The sequence below is a fragment of the Salvelinus fontinalis genome, chromosome 4 (genome assembly GCF_029448725.1).
Source record: "Salvelinus fontinalis isolate EN_2023a chromosome 4, ASM2944872v1, whole genome shotgun sequence".
Taxonomy (NCBI): Eukaryota; Metazoa; Chordata; class Actinopteri; order Salmoniformes; family Salmonidae; genus Salvelinus; species Salvelinus fontinalis.
The window spans coordinates 7,684,314-7,700,333 of NC_074668.1; the positions used below are offsets into that span (position 1 = coordinate 7,684,314).

Here is a 16,020-nt window from a genome sequence, read left to right on the forward strand (position 1 = left end):
TACTTCATGAAAACCTGCTCCAGAGTGCTCAGGACTGGGGCAAAGACTCACCCTCCAACAGGACAATGACCGTAAGCACACAGCCAAGACAACGCAGGAGTGGCTTCGGGACAAGTCTCTGAATGTCCTTGAGTGGCCCAGCCAGAGCCCGGACTTGAACCTGATCGAACATCTCTGGAGAGACCTGAAAATATCTGTGCAGCGACGCTCCCCATCCAACCTGACAGAGCTTGAGAGGATCTGCAGAGAAGAATGGGAGAAACTCCCCAAATACAGGTGTACCAAGCTTGTAGCGTCATACTCAAGAAGACTCGAGGCTGTAATCACTGCCAAAGGTGTTTCAACAAAGTACTGAGTAAAGGGTCTGAAAACGTATGTAAATATTTAATTCTTTAAATTTTATACATGAAACAAGTTTTTGCTTTGTCATTATGGGGTATTGTGTGTTCATTGAGGGAAAGAATATAAAACATACGAGAATAAGGCTGAGTAGCAGGGTTAAATTTAAATATTTCGTTTTAGGGTTAAATATACACTACCGTTCAACATTGTTAATGTTGTAAATGACAATTGTAGCTGGAAAAGGCAGATTTTTAATGGAATATCTACATAGGCGTACAGAGGCCCATTATCCTGTACTCCAATGGCACGTTGTGTTAGCTAATCCAAGTTTATCATTTCAAAAGGCTAATTGATCATTAGAAAACCCTTTTGCAATTATGTTAGCACAGCTGAAAACTGTTGTCCTGATTGATATGCCATAAAAAAAATCAGCCGTTTCCAGCTACAGTAGTCATTTACATTAACAATGTCTACACTGTATTTCTGATCAATTTGATGTTATTTTAATGGACAAAAAAATTAGCTTTTCTTTCAAAAACAAGGACATTTCTAAGTGACCCAACTTTTGAACGGTAGTGTTAGTTATTATTAATGTGGTGTTTTAGTAGCAACGCTGACTCTATCTAACACTTTTTATTAGTTAGCAGGGTTAAATATTGCCTACTATAAATGTGTTTTAGTAGCAGGGCTAAATATAGTCTACTATAAATGTTTTTATTAGTAGCAGGGTTAAATATTGCCTACTATAAATGTGTTTTAGTAGTGGGGCTAAAGAGAGCCTATTATAAATGTATTATTTTAGTAGCAGGCTTAAATATGGGCTATTATAAATGTGTTTTTAGTACAATGGCTAAATATTATAAATAATATATAAATAAATATAGCATATTATAAATGTGGTGTTTTAGTACTAAAACAATTTAATACATTTTAGAATAAGGCTGTTTTAGTAGCAGCCTTAAATATAGTCTATTATAAATGTTTTTTTAGTAGCAGGGTTAAATAACACTAGGGCCACTAAAATGTTACTAGATTATTTTTTTGGTTAAATTGTTATCGAATTGAATTATTGATTGCGCAATAATACTATTTTATGTTTTACATAGATGGGGCTTCTGAGAAAAATAACCTGTGTAGCTCAGTTGGTGGCGCTTGTAACGCCAGGGTTGGAAGTCCAATTCCCAGGGGGACCAGTACGAAAACAAAGTAGGATAATGAATAATGCTAATGATAAGGATAATGAATAAGGATAATGATAATAATGAATAAGGATAATGAAGTCGCTGTGGATAAGAGCGTCTGCTAAATGACGTAAATGTAAAATACCCGCAGTCCTTATGCACTTGTATAACCCTGATATTGTGGAAGTGTGTTTCTTCTCCTGACCACACGATGGTAGAATAGAGTCCAATTTCATAAGCCCTTTATGGCACAACATCTCCTGTTGTAGGAGGTCTGTGGTCATTTTCATTCCAATTCTATACCCATTGATTATTGAAGAATAGAACTGAGGAATTAACTTATCTAATTCCATAATAAGCAGCAATAAGGTAGTTTTACTGAAATGTTTATCTTTTTGTTGTCATGACTATCCATGGATAATAACACAGAGCTGCTGTCTCTACTGGAGAGGAGACATGCTGCAACTATCCATGGATAATAACACAGAGCTGCTGTCTCTACTGGAGAGGGAGGAGACATGCTGCAACTATCCATGGATAATAACACAGAGCTGCTGTCTCTACTGGAGAGGAGACATGCTGCAACTATCCATGGATAATAACACAGAGCTGCTGTCTCTACTGGAGAGGAGACATGCTGCAACTATCCATGGATAATAACACAGAGCTGCTGTCTCTACTGGAGAGGAGACATGCTGCAACTATCCATGGATAATAACACAGAGCTGCTGTCTCTACTGGAGAGGAGACATGCTGCAACTATCCATGGATAATAACACAGAGCTGCTGTCTCTACTGGAGAGGAGACATGCTGCAACTATCCATGGATAATAACACAGAGCTGCTGTCTCTACTGGAGAGGAGACATGCTGCAACTATCCATGGATAATAACACAGAGCTGCTGTCTCTACTGGAGAGGAGACATGCTGCAACTATCCATGGATAATAACACAGAGCTGCTGTCTCTACTGGAGAGGAGACATGCTGCAACTATCCATGGATAATAACACAGAGCTGCTGTCTCTACTGGAGAGGGAGGAGACATGCTGCAACTATCCATGGATAATAACACAGAGCTGCTGTCTCTACTGGAGAGGAGACATGCTGCAACTATCCATGGATAATAACACAGAGCTGCTGTCTCTACTGGAGAGGGAGGAGACATGCTGCAACTATCCATGGATAATAACACAGAGCTGCTGTCTCTACTGGAGAGGAGACATGCTGCAACTATCCATGGATAATAACACAGAGCTGCTGTCTCTACTGGAGAGGAGACATGCTGCAACTATCCATGGATAATAACACAGAGCTGCTGTCTCTACTGGAGAGAGAGGAGACATGCTGCAACTATCCATGGATAATAACACAGAGCTGCTGTCTCTACTGGAGAGGAGACATGCTGCAACTATCCATGGATAATAACACAGAGCTGCTGTCTCTACTGGAGAGGAGACATGCTGCAACTATCCATGGATAATAACACAGGGCTGCTGTCTCTACTGGAGAGGGAGGAGACATGCTGCAACTATCCATGGATAATAACACAGAGCTGCTGTCTCTACTGGAGAGGAGACATGCTGCAACTATCCATGGATAATAACACAGAGCTGCTGTCTCTACTGGAGAGGAGACATGCTGCAACTATCCATGGATAATAACACAGAGCTGCTGTCTCTACTGGAGAGGAGACATGCTGCAACTATCCATGGATAATAACACAGAGCTGCTGTCTCTACTGGAGAGGGAGGAGACATGCTGCAACTATCCATGGATAATAACACAGAGCTGCTGTCTCTACTGGAGAGGAGACATGCTGCAACTATCCATGGATAATAACACAGAGCTGCTGTCTCTACTGGAGAGGAGACATGCTGCAACTATCCATGGATAATAACACAGAGCTGCTGTCTCTACTGGAGAGGAGACATGCTGCAACTATCCATGGATAATAACACAGAGCTGCTGTCTCTACTGGAGAGGGAGGAGACATGCTGCAACTATCCATGGATAATAACACAGAGCTGCTGTCTCTACTGGAGAGGAGACATGCTGCAACTATCCATGGATAATAACACAGAGCTGCTGTCTCTACTGGAGAGGAGACATGCTGCAACTATCCATGGATAATAACACAGAGCTGCTGTCTCTACTGGAGAGGAGACATGCTGCAACTATCCATGGATAATAACACAGAGCTGCTGTCTCTACTGGAGAGGAGACATGCTGCAACTATCCATGGATAATAACATCATTAATGTTGTGAGACTACATCATTGTTAGTCGACTGTAAAATTACATAAATAAAGTTTCTTCTCCGTATGTGTGAAAAGGCAATGACCTTCATTAACAAATATATACGTTAAAAGTCCTTGTGTGGATTTCAATACTCAAAGAATTCCTACAATAGTAGGTCTATTGAAAACAATTATTCCGATTATATACATATATATATATATCATGCCTAATTCTAAGAACTTTTTTTAAGAGAAAACTGAGAGGGGGAATGTAGCAAAAATGCATTGAACTCTAAAAGAACCAAATTCAAATAGTTACCATTCTAAATACGTTTTTGTAAATAGGTCTACACGTGAATTGACCTATATGTAAATTGTTACAACTCCTGTGGGGATCTTTGTGGAGATGGACGTCTCATCACAGGAGAAAAGAGTTGCACTATAGACATAGTTAATGAAGTGAAGTGCCTTGGAGGAGCTTCTGACTACAGACTCAGCGGAGTGAGCAGAATGTCGCTGACCTTTACCCTTCCTGGAATAGCTCAGTTAGATGGATGTTTCACTGGACAGGTGTCCATCCATCACTCAACCACAGCGCCTCCCCACCTGTCAGTGCACTCCACCCTTCAGTCACATCTGAGCTCATATAGTCACAACCACTCAATTAAATAGTCATATGTATCGCCATGGTCACCCCCCACTGGGTGATGTTAAAAATATGTGTTGGTCTGATGTGATTAACGAGGAGCATCCAGATGCTGCACTTGATGAATTTATGAAATTGCTTCTTCCAATTATTGATAAATATGCACCTGTTAAGAAACGGACTGTTTCATGGATTGATGAGGAATTGAAAAACTGTATGGTTGAAAGAGATGGGGCTAAAGGAAGTGGCTGATAAGTCTGGCTACACATCTGACTGGCTGACTTCCTGCAAACTGAGAAATGATGTGACTGAACTCAACAAAAAGAAGAAGAAACTGTATTATGAAGCCAAGATCAATGATGTAAAGTACTTTAAATTAAATTATGGGCAGAAAGACACATTCAACTCCATCTTTCATCCAATCAGATGGCTTATTCATCACAAAACCATTTGATGTTGCCAATTATTTTAAATATTACTTCATTGCAAGGTGTGCAAACTTAGGCAGGAAATTCCAACAACGAACAGTGAGACAACGTATTCATGCATAAAAAAACATAATAATTAATAATTAAAGAAAAGCATTGCGTTTGAATTTTTTGTAAAGTTAGTGTGGGAGAGGTGGAATAATTATTGTTGTTATTCCATACTAAACCACATTCCATACTAAACCACATTCCATACTAAAACCACATTCCATACTAAACCACATTCCATACTAAAACCACATTCCATACTAAAACCACATTCCATACTAAAACCACATTCCATACTAAAACCACATTCCATACTAAAACCACATTCCATACTAAAACCACATTCCATACTAAACCACATTCCATACTAAAACCACATTCCATACTAAAACCACATTCCATACTAAACCTCATTCCATACTAAACCTCCTTCCATACTAAAACCACATTCCAAACTAAACCACATTCCATACTAAAACCTCATTCCATACTAAAACCACATTCCATACTAAACATCATTCCATACTAAAATCACATTCCATACTAAAACCACATTCCATACTAAACCACATTCCATACTAAAACCACATTCCATACTAAACATCATTCCATACTAAAACCACATTCCATACTAAACATCATTCCATACTAAACCTCCTTCCATACTAAAACCACATTCCATACTAAAACCACATTCCATACTAAACCACATTCCATACTAAACCTCATTCCATACTAAAACCACATTCCATACTAAAACCACATTCCATACTAAAACCACATTCCATACTAAACCTCATTCCATACTAAAACCACATTCCATACTAAACCTCATTCCATACTAAAACCACATTCCATACTAAAACCACATTCCATACTAAAACCACATTCCATACTAAACCACATTCCATACTAAAACCACATTCCATACTAAAACCACATTCCATACTAAACCTCATTTCATACTAAACCTCCTTCCATACTAAAACCACATTCCATACTAAAACCACATTCCATACTAAACCACATTCCATACTAAACCTCATTCCATACTAAAACCACATTCCATACTAAACCTCATTCCATACTAAAACCACATTCCATACTAAAACCTCATTCCATACTAAAACCACATTCCATACTAAAACCACATTCCATACTAAACCTCATTCCATACTAAAACCACATTCCATACTAAAACCACATTCCATACTAAAACCACATTCCATACTAAAACCACATTCCATACTAAAACCACATTCCATACTAAACATCATTCCATACTAAAACCACATGGAGAACGTCAAATCAAATGTATTTATATAGCCCTTCTTACATCAGCTGATATCTCAAAGTGCTGTACAGAAACCCAGCCTAAAACCCCAAACAGCAAGCAATGCAGGTGTAGAAGCACGGTGGCTAGGAAAAACTCCCTAGAAAGGCCAAAATCTAGGAAGAAACATAGAGAGGAACCAGGCTATGAGGGGTGGCCAGTCCTCTTCTGGCTGTGCCAGGCATTTGTATATATATGTATATAATAATGAGATGCGTGTGTTTACTCCCTGACAATGGGATTTGTTGTCCAGCTACTGCATATTCCTCTCTTTGGATTGGTGGACACATCTCACTATTTGAATAATTTTTTTAATATTCGATGAGTGGTGTTGACGTCAACCGCCTGTATACAATGGAAAGAGATACTACGCTAGCCTCATGAATATTTATATACCGTCTTGAATTGCAACAGGGACAACTCAGATAAAGTGTTTTTTCTAAACGTTGCAGGGATGTCACGTGCATTAGACTTATATCAGTACAACCTCAGCATTACGGAACATCTATTAGACGGAAAAAAGCCTCACATATCAAAACAGCAATTCATGTATATCTTGAATAAATTCAACACTCTCTCGTTGCCCTCATACAAAAAACTCCTCACTTGCTTAATAATTAATGATCTGCTTGACGTGGACAGATTTGGGGCGGAATACACCCTCTCGCTTCGCCTCTTCTTCTCTGCTGTATCTCATGTGTTCCCAAATCCACCTGATTATTACTGAGTGAAGGAGAGTGAGAGCACTACTAACATACTTTAATATTATAGACTATTTGTAATGTCTGTAAAATGCCGACATCAGAACTGACTCAGTAAACATCAAGAACAGGATTAAAACAGAGATGAAAGAGATTAAAACAGAGAATAAAGAGATTAAAACAGAGATTAAAACAGAGATGAAAGAGATTAAAACTGAGATAAAAGAGTTTAAAACTGAGATGAAAGAGATTAAAACAGAGATTAAAGAGATTAAAACTGAGATGAAAGAGATTAAAACAGAGATTAAAGAGATTAAAACAGAGATGAAAGAGTTTAAAACAGAGATGAAAGAGATTAAAACAGAGATTAAAGAGATTAAAACTGAGATGAAAGAGATTAAAACAGAGATTAAAGAGATTAAAACAGAGATGAAAGAGATTAAAACAAAGATGAAAGAGATTAAAACTGAGATTAAAGAGATTAAAACAGAGATTAAAGAGATTAAAACAGAGATTAAAACAGAGATGAAAGAGATTAAAACAGAGATGAAAGAGATTAAAACAGAGATTAAAACAGAGATGAAAGAGATTAAAACAGAGATGAAAGAGATTAAAACTGAGATGAAAGAGATTAAAACAGAGATTAAAACAGAGATGAAAGAGATTAAAACAGAGATGAAAGAGATTAAAACAGAGATTAAAGAGATTAAAACTGAGATGAAAGAGATTAAAACAGAGATTAAAGAGATTAAAACTGAGATTAAAGAGATTAAAACAGAGATTAAAACAGAGATGAAAGAGATTAAAACAGAGATGAAAGAGATTAAAACTGAGATTAAAACTGAGATTAAAACAGAGATTAAAGAGATTAAAACAGAGATTAAAGAGATTAAAACAGAGATGAAAGAGATTAAAACTGAGATTAAAGAGATTAAAACAGAGATTAAAGAGATTAAAACAGAGATTAAAACAGAGATGAAAGAGATTAAAACAGAGATGAAAGAGATTAAAACAGAGATTAAAACAGAGATGAAAGAGATTAAAACAGAGATGAAAGAGATTAAAACTGAGATGAAAGAGATTAAAACAGAGATTAAAACAGAGATGAAAGAGATTAAAACAGATATGAAAGAGATTAAAACAGAGATTAAAGAGATTAAAACTGAGATGAAAGAGATTAAAACAGAGATTAAAGAGATTAAAACTGAGATTAAAGAGATTAAAACAGAGATTAAAACAGAGATGAAAGAGATTAAAACAGAGATGAAAGAGATTAAAACAGAGATTAAAGGGATTAAAACTGAGATGAAAGAGATTAAAACAGAGATTAAAGAGATTAAAACTGAGATTAAAGAGATTAAAACAGAGATGAAAGAGATTAAAACAGAGATTAAAGAGATTAAAACTGAGATGAAAGAGATTAAAACAGAGATTAAAGAGATTAAAACTGAGATGAAAGAGATTAAAACAGAGATTAAAGAGATTAAAACTGAGATTAAAGAGATTAAAACAGAGATTAAAACAGAGATGAAAGAGATTAAAACAGAGATGAAAGAGATTAAAACAGAGATTAAAGAGATTAAAACTGAGATGAAAGAGATTAAAACAGAGATTAAAGAGATTAAAACTGAGATTAAAGAGATTAAAACAGAGATTAAAGAGATTAAAACAGAGATTAAAGAGATTAAAACAGAGATGAAAGAGATTAAAACAGAGATTAAAGAGATTAAAACTGAGATGAAAGAGATTAAAACAGAGATTAAAGAGATTAAAACTGAGATTAAAGAGATTAAAACTGAGATTAAAAAGATTAAAACAGAGATTAAAGAGATTAAAACAGAGATTAAAGAGATTAAAACAGAGATGAAAGAGATTAAAACTGAGATTAAAGAGATTAAAACAGAGATTAAAGAGATTAAAACAGAGATTAAAACAGAGATGAAAGAGATTAAAACAGAGATGAAAGAGATTAAAACAGAGATTAAAACAGAGGTGAAAGAGATTAAAACAGAGATGAAAGAGATTAAAACTGAGATGAAAGAGATTAAAACAGAGATTAAAACAGAGATTAAAGAGATTAAAACAGAGATTAAAACAGAGATGAAAGAGATTAAAACAGAGATGAAAGAGATTAAAACAGAGATTAAAACAGAGATGAAAGAGATTAAAACAGAGATGAAAGAGATTAAAACTGAGATGAAAGAGATTAAAACAGAGATTAAAACAGAGATTAAAGAGATTAAAACAGAGATGAAAGAGATTAAAACAGAGATGAAAGAGATTAAAACAGAGATTAAAGAGATTAAAACTGAGATGAAAGAGATTAAAACAGAGATTAAAGAGATTAAAACTGAGATTAAAGAGATTAAAACTGAGATTAAAGAGATTAAAAGAGATTAAAACAGAGATTAAAACAGAGATGAAAGAGATTAAAACTGAGATTAAAGAGATTAAAACAGAGATTAAAGAGATTAAAACAGAGATGAAAGAGATTAAAACAGAGATGAAAGAGATTAAAACAGAGATTAAAACAGAGATGAAAGAGATTAAAACAGAGATGAAAGAGATTAAAACTGAGATGAAAGAGATTAAAACAGAGATTAAAACAGAGATGAAAGAGATTAAAACAGAGATGAAAGAGATTAAAACAGAGATTAAAGAGATTAAAACTGAGATGAAAGAGATTAAAACAGAGATTAAAGAGATTAAAACTGAGATTAAAGAGATTAAAACAGAGATTAAAACAGAGATGAAAGAGATTAAAACAGAGATGAAAGAGATTAAAACAGAGATTAAAGAGATTAAAACTGAGATGAAAGAGATTAAAACAGAGATGAAAGAGATTAAAACAGAGATTAAAACAGAGATGAAAGAGATTAAAACAGAGATGAAAGAGATTAAAACTGAGATGAAAGAGATTAAAACAGAGATTAAAACAGAGATGAAAGAGATTAAAACAGAGATGAAAGAGATTAAAACAGAGATTAAAGAGATTAAAACTGAGATGAAAGAGATTAAAACAGAGATTAAAGAGATTAAAACTGAGATTAAAGAGATTAAAACAGAGATTAAAGAGATTAAAACAGAGATTAAAGAGATTAAAACTGAGATTAAAGAGATTAAAACAGAGATTAAAACAGAGATGAAAGAGATTAAAACAAGAGATTAAAGAGATTAAAACTGAGATGAAAGAGATTAAAACTGAGATTAAAACAGAGATTAAAGAGATTAAAACTGAGATTAAAAAGATTAAAACAGAGATTAAAACAGAGATGAAAGAGATTAAAACAGAGATTAAAGAGATTAAAACAGAGATGAAAGAGATTAAAACAGAGATGAAAGAGATTAAAACAGAGATTAAAACAGAGATGAAAGAGATTAAAACAGAGATTAAAGAGATTAAAACAGAGATGAAAGAGTTTAAAACAGAGATGAAAGAGATTTAAACTGAGATTAAAACAGAGATGAAAGAGATTAAAACAGAGATGAAAGAGATTAAAACAGAGATTAAAGAGATTAAAACTGAGATGAAAGAGATTAAAACAGAGATTAAAGAGATTAAAACAGAGATGAAAGAGGAGATGATCTCTATTAAAGTAACAACATTTAAATGAGCCTGATGGGACGTGAGGTGTAATAATAATCATATAATATGGCAGCACATCAGACAGACAGCAGCCCCCCATCTCTCAGTCACGGTTCAGTAACACCACACTAATCCATATTAGAACCAGATGTACTGGACCTGACCCCGGTTCATTTGGCTCTGCTGGAACCCTGGGACGCTCCGTTTGACCTTGGAGGCCCAGAGGAAAGAGGGAGAGGGGGATGGAGGGAGAGGGGGATGGAGGGAGGAGGGAGAGGCAGGGGAGAGGGGGATGGAGGGAGGAGGGAGAGGCAGGGGAGAGGGGGATGGAGGGAGGAGGGAGAGGGGGATGGAGGGAGAGAGGAGAGGGGGATGGAGGGAGGAGGGAGAGGGGGATGGAGGGAGGAGGGAGAGGGGGATGGAGGGAGGAGGGAGAGGGGGATGGAGGGAGAGAGGAGAGGGGGATGGAGGGAGAGAGGAGAGGGGGAGAAGGATGGAGGGAGGAGGGAGAGGCAGGGGGAGAGGGGGAGACAGATGGAGGGAGGAGGGAGAGGCAGGGGAGAGGGGGAGAAGGATGGAGGGAGGAGGGAGAGGCAGGGGAGAGAGGTAGAGGGATAGAGGGAGGAGGTAGGGGGGAGGGAGAGAAGTATGGAGGGAGGAGCAGGGGGAGAAGGGTGAAGGGGTGGAGGGAGAAGGGTGAAGGGGTGGAGGTAGAGGGGTGGAGGGTGAGAGGTGAAGGGGTGGAGGGAGAGGTGGAAGGAAAAGGGTGGAGGGAGAGGGGGTGAGCGGTGAAGGGGTGGAGGGAGAGGGGGTGAGCGGTGACTGTATCTTTATTTGAAAACAGAAATAACAGTAAATTTCACGGATATATCAGGATCAATCGATTCGCCATACGATCGGGAGAGGTGATTTATAATGTCAGAGCCATATAGGTAACTCCACATTATTCTCTGTAAAACCACTGGTGGATGAAATGAAGAGGAAGTGCATTTAATAAAAGACAAGATGGTGTTGTTATTGATAACGACAGACGGGGCCAGAATCAAATTAATGTCTTCATAGCGCCCGGCGAAACAAAAATACAAGTCATTGAATTGTTCCCGCTTTATACCTTGCTCCCCTACACATTTCACATCTCAACTCATCAATAAGCGCTTTATTTCTGTAGAACTTGGAACTACATCCAAGATTCCAAATGACATTTGTTGCTGTTTTATTTAAACATAACTAGGAATAAACAGTTTTGTAATGTGTCATTTAAAATGAATGGCCATAAAACACACAGAAACACAGTGCAGTAGTATTAAACTCAACAACCGTAGGATTATTGCTCATATATTTTCAAAAGAGATTTTAAACAACACGATCTATCTAAATGAATAGAACCAGTAAGCTGCTGTGCACTACGAACAAACAAAACTAGTCATGTATCGAAGCTTATATGCTATTTTTAAAGCAAAATTAAACAACGGTTCATATTCTGTTAAAGGGTCTTGCTGTTCTGGGAATGAATATTCCGATATACAGTTTATTAAATATAATTTGAAAATCAAATGTGTATATTTACATTTACATTTAAGTCATTTAGCAGACGCTCTTATCCAGAGCGACTTACAAATTGGATCAACCAGCAGGTTAAATGATGTGGTTGGATGAGGGATAGAAACATGGAGGAGACTTCATAGAGCTGAGATAGAACTCACACTGCCAATATAAGACACATAAAGACAGATATAGACTGGTACAGACAGACATAGACTGGTAAAGACTGATATAAACTGGTAGACTGATATAAACTGGTAGACTGATACAGACTGGTAAATACTGATATAGGCTGGTAAAGACAGACATAGACTGATATCGACTGGTAAAGACTAATATAGACTTGTAGATTGATATAGACTGGTAGATTGATATAGACTGGTAAATACTGATATAGGCTGGTAAAGACTGAAATAGACTGGTAAATAAAGATATAGACTGATTTTTATTCAATTTATTTGACCTTTATTTAACTAGGCAAGTCAGTTAAGAACAAATTCGTATTTTCAATAACAGCCTAGGAACAGTGCCTCGTTCAGGGGCAGAATGACAGATTTTACTCGGGGATTCGATCTAGCATGGGTGTGTCTCTTCACAGTCCCCGCTGTTCCATAAGGTGTAATTTGATCTGGTTTTCAAATCTGATTCCCCTGTTATCATCAGTTACCTGATGTGGGATTGAGTTCCATGTAGTCATGGCTCTATGTTTCGGCCATTTGGCTCTTTGTGTGTCAAAAAATACACACGCGTCAAATAACACAATTTGACTCATCAAATAAGCTTGTTGACCAATCAGGACCTGAATAGGACTGCATGTCACAATAATTTAAGATGTTCATACATTTTTTACGTAGTTATTACACATTGATTACACTATCGTATTTCATATGTCACAACGAGTCACCGAAACGTATGCTATGAAGCGGGTAAAGTTTTGTCTCACGCACCTACCGCAGCTGCCGGGCCCACACTTCCGCCGGAAGCTCCGGTCAGTGCCGGTATCCCAAGAGGCTACCTAGCTAATACTTACATTGAATCCTAAATCATTGCTAAGAATAATGAAAATGACCGCCGTTTCTACAGGTCATTGTTTTCAGGCTGGTTGCATTGGTGCCAAGCTAAAGCTAAAGCTAGCTACTGCAGAAGTTGCAAATAACATGTATCAAAGATATTTGCACAATTTCTACATCTTGCTCGTTTGATCCTGATCTTATTTCAAATGGTCACGCAGACGTTTTCCCATTCGGTCGAACAAACACAGCCTTATTACCGACGCGGTCTTGGAAACACATCGTGGCCGGTTGTTTGCGGACTTTTGTACATCTGACAGTGCTACTGGTCGTGGTGTTGGCGCTTGGCTTGAACGTGCAAATTCAGCACACAACATTCTAATAGAATTGTGTTTTTTTGACGATTTGACGTGTCAAATAGTGGTATTTAAAGTGTAACGTTTTTGACACGCAGACCCAAACGGCGCTCCATACTATGTAGTACTGTGCGCCTCCCATAGTCTGTTCTGGACTGACATATAGACTGATATAGACTGGAATAAACTGATAGACTGACTGGTATATACAAATATAGACTGGTATATACCGATATAGCCTGATATTGCCTGAAGTAGACTGATATAGACTGACTGGTATATTCCCTATATAGCCTGATATTGACTGGCATAGATCTAGGGGGGCAATATGATTCATATCTACCCTGTATGTTCACCTCCCCCCTGGCTTACAGACCACACACTCACTAGAACCATTTCTATAGAGCTCAGACAGGAACACATAAGGACACTTGGAATATCTTCAGAATGACAACATTGGAAGAAAGTTTACAGACCACACACTCACTAGAACCATGTCTATAGAGCTCAGACAGGAACAAATAAGGACACTTGGAATATCTTCAGAATGACAACATTGGAAGAAAGTTTACAGACCACACACTCACTAGAACCATGTCTATAGAGCTCAGACAGGAACACATAAGGACACTTGGAATATCTTCAGAATGACAACATTGGAAGAAAGTTTACAGAAACAAAACCTTTATTTCAACAAATTGATTTCAAAAGAGTGTGATTTTAGATTTTTTTTTTCTCTTCCTCTCTCTCTCTCCTCTTCTTCCTCTGGTTATTTGTGGTTTCCCTCTATGATGGAGTCGACAGTAAAGCCCTGTCCCTGGTCATGTCCGTCACACTCAGTCTTCCCCTCAGAGCTGTTGACCAGGGAGCTGATGGACAGACAGGACAGACCGTCATGGCCGTTAGCGCCTCCACTGACTGGGGAGAAGGCTGCAGGGAGACACAGACAGACAGGTGGGTTAGACAGACAGACAGGACAGACCGTCATGGCCGTTACTGCCACCCCCATCCAGGGAGACACAGACAGGTGGGTTAGAAACGGCATGATCATTACACAGGTGCACCTTGTGCTGGGGGCAATAAAAGGCCACTAAAATGTGCAGTTTTTTCACAACACAATGCCACAGATGTCTCCATTTTTGAGTGAGCGTGAAATTGGCATGCTAACTCCAGGAATGTCCACCAGAGCTGTTGCCAGAGAATTGAATGTTCATTTTTTTACCATAAGTCGCATCCAACGTAGTTTTAGAGAGTACCTCCATCCGGCCTCACGACCGCAGACCACGTGTATGGCGTGGCGTGGGTGAGCGGGGAACATGGTGGTGGTGGGGTTATGGTATGGGTAGGCCTAAGCTACGGACAACAAGTACTATTGCATTTTATTGATTGCAATGTCTCGACCTCTGAATGACTCTCTCTCTACCTCACCTGCTGTCTCGGCCTCTGAATGACTACCACACCTGCTGTCTCGGCCTCTGAATGACTCTCTCTCTACCGCACCTGCTGTCTCGACCTCTGAATGACTCTCTCTCTACCACACCTGCTGTCTCGGCCTCTGAATGACTACCACACCTGCTGTCTCGGCCTCTGAATGACTCTCTCTCTACCGCACCTGCTGTCTCGACCTCTGAATGACTCTCTCTCTACCACACCTGCTGTCTCGACCTCTGAATGACTACCACACCTGCTGTCTCGGCCTCTGAATGACTCTCTCTCTACCGCACCTGCTGTCTCGACCTCTGAATGACTCTCTCTCTACCACACCTGCTGTCTCGGCCTCTGAATGACTACCACACCTGCTGTCTCGGCCTCTGAATGACTCTCTCTCTACCGCACCTGCTGTCTCGACCTCTGAATGACTCTCTCTCTACCACACCTGCTGTCTCGACCTCTGAATGACTCTCTCTCTACCGCACCTGCTGTCTCGGCCTCTGAATGACTCTCTCTCTACCGCACCTGCTGTCTCGACCTCTGAATGACTCTCTCTCTACCACACCTGCTGTCTCGGCCTCTGAATGACTACCACACCTGCTGTCTCGACCTCTGAATGACTCTCTCTCTACCACACCTGCTGTCTCGGCCTCTGAATGACTCTCTCTCTACCACACCTGCTGTCTCGACCTCTGAATGACTCTCTCTCTACCACACCTGCTGTCTCGGCCTCTGAATGACTACCTCACATGCTGTCTCGACCTCTGAATGACTCTCTCTACCTCACCTGCTGTCTCGGCCTCTGAATGACTCTCTCTCTACCACACCTGCTGTCTCGACCTCTGAATGACTCTCTCTCTACCGCACCTGCTGTCTCGACCTCTGAATGACTCTCTCTCTACCACACCTGCTGTCTCGGCCTCTGAATGACTACCACACCTGCTGTCTCGACCTCTGAATGACTCTCTCTCTACCACACCTGCTGTCTCGGCCTCTGAATGACTCTCTCTCTACCGCACCTGCTGTCTCGACCTCTGAATGACTCTCTCTCTACCACACCTGCTGTCTCGGCCTCTGAATGACTACCACACCTGCTGTCTCCACCTCTGAATGACTCTCTCTCTACCACACCTGCTGTCTCGGCCTCTGAATGACTACCACACCTGCTGTCTCCACCT

General features: G+C 38.9%; 1 protein-coding gene across 1 annotated transcript in view; it reads right to left on the minus strand.

Annotated features, from left to right (window-relative positions):
- Positions 1 to 12,463: 12,463 nt before the first annotated feature.
- Positions 12,464 to 16,020, minus strand: part of LOC129853029 (doublesex- and mab-3-related transcription factor 1-like) — a 99,321-nt gene continuing 95,764 nt past the window's right edge. The window contains exon 5 of the mRNA XM_055918667.1: positions 12,464 to 14,341. Within this exon, the coding sequence (XP_055774642.1) occupies positions 14,181 to 14,341 (161 nt within the window). The 3' untranslated portion in view covers positions 12,464 to 14,180. The remainder of the gene's footprint in view (positions 14,342 to 16,020) is intronic.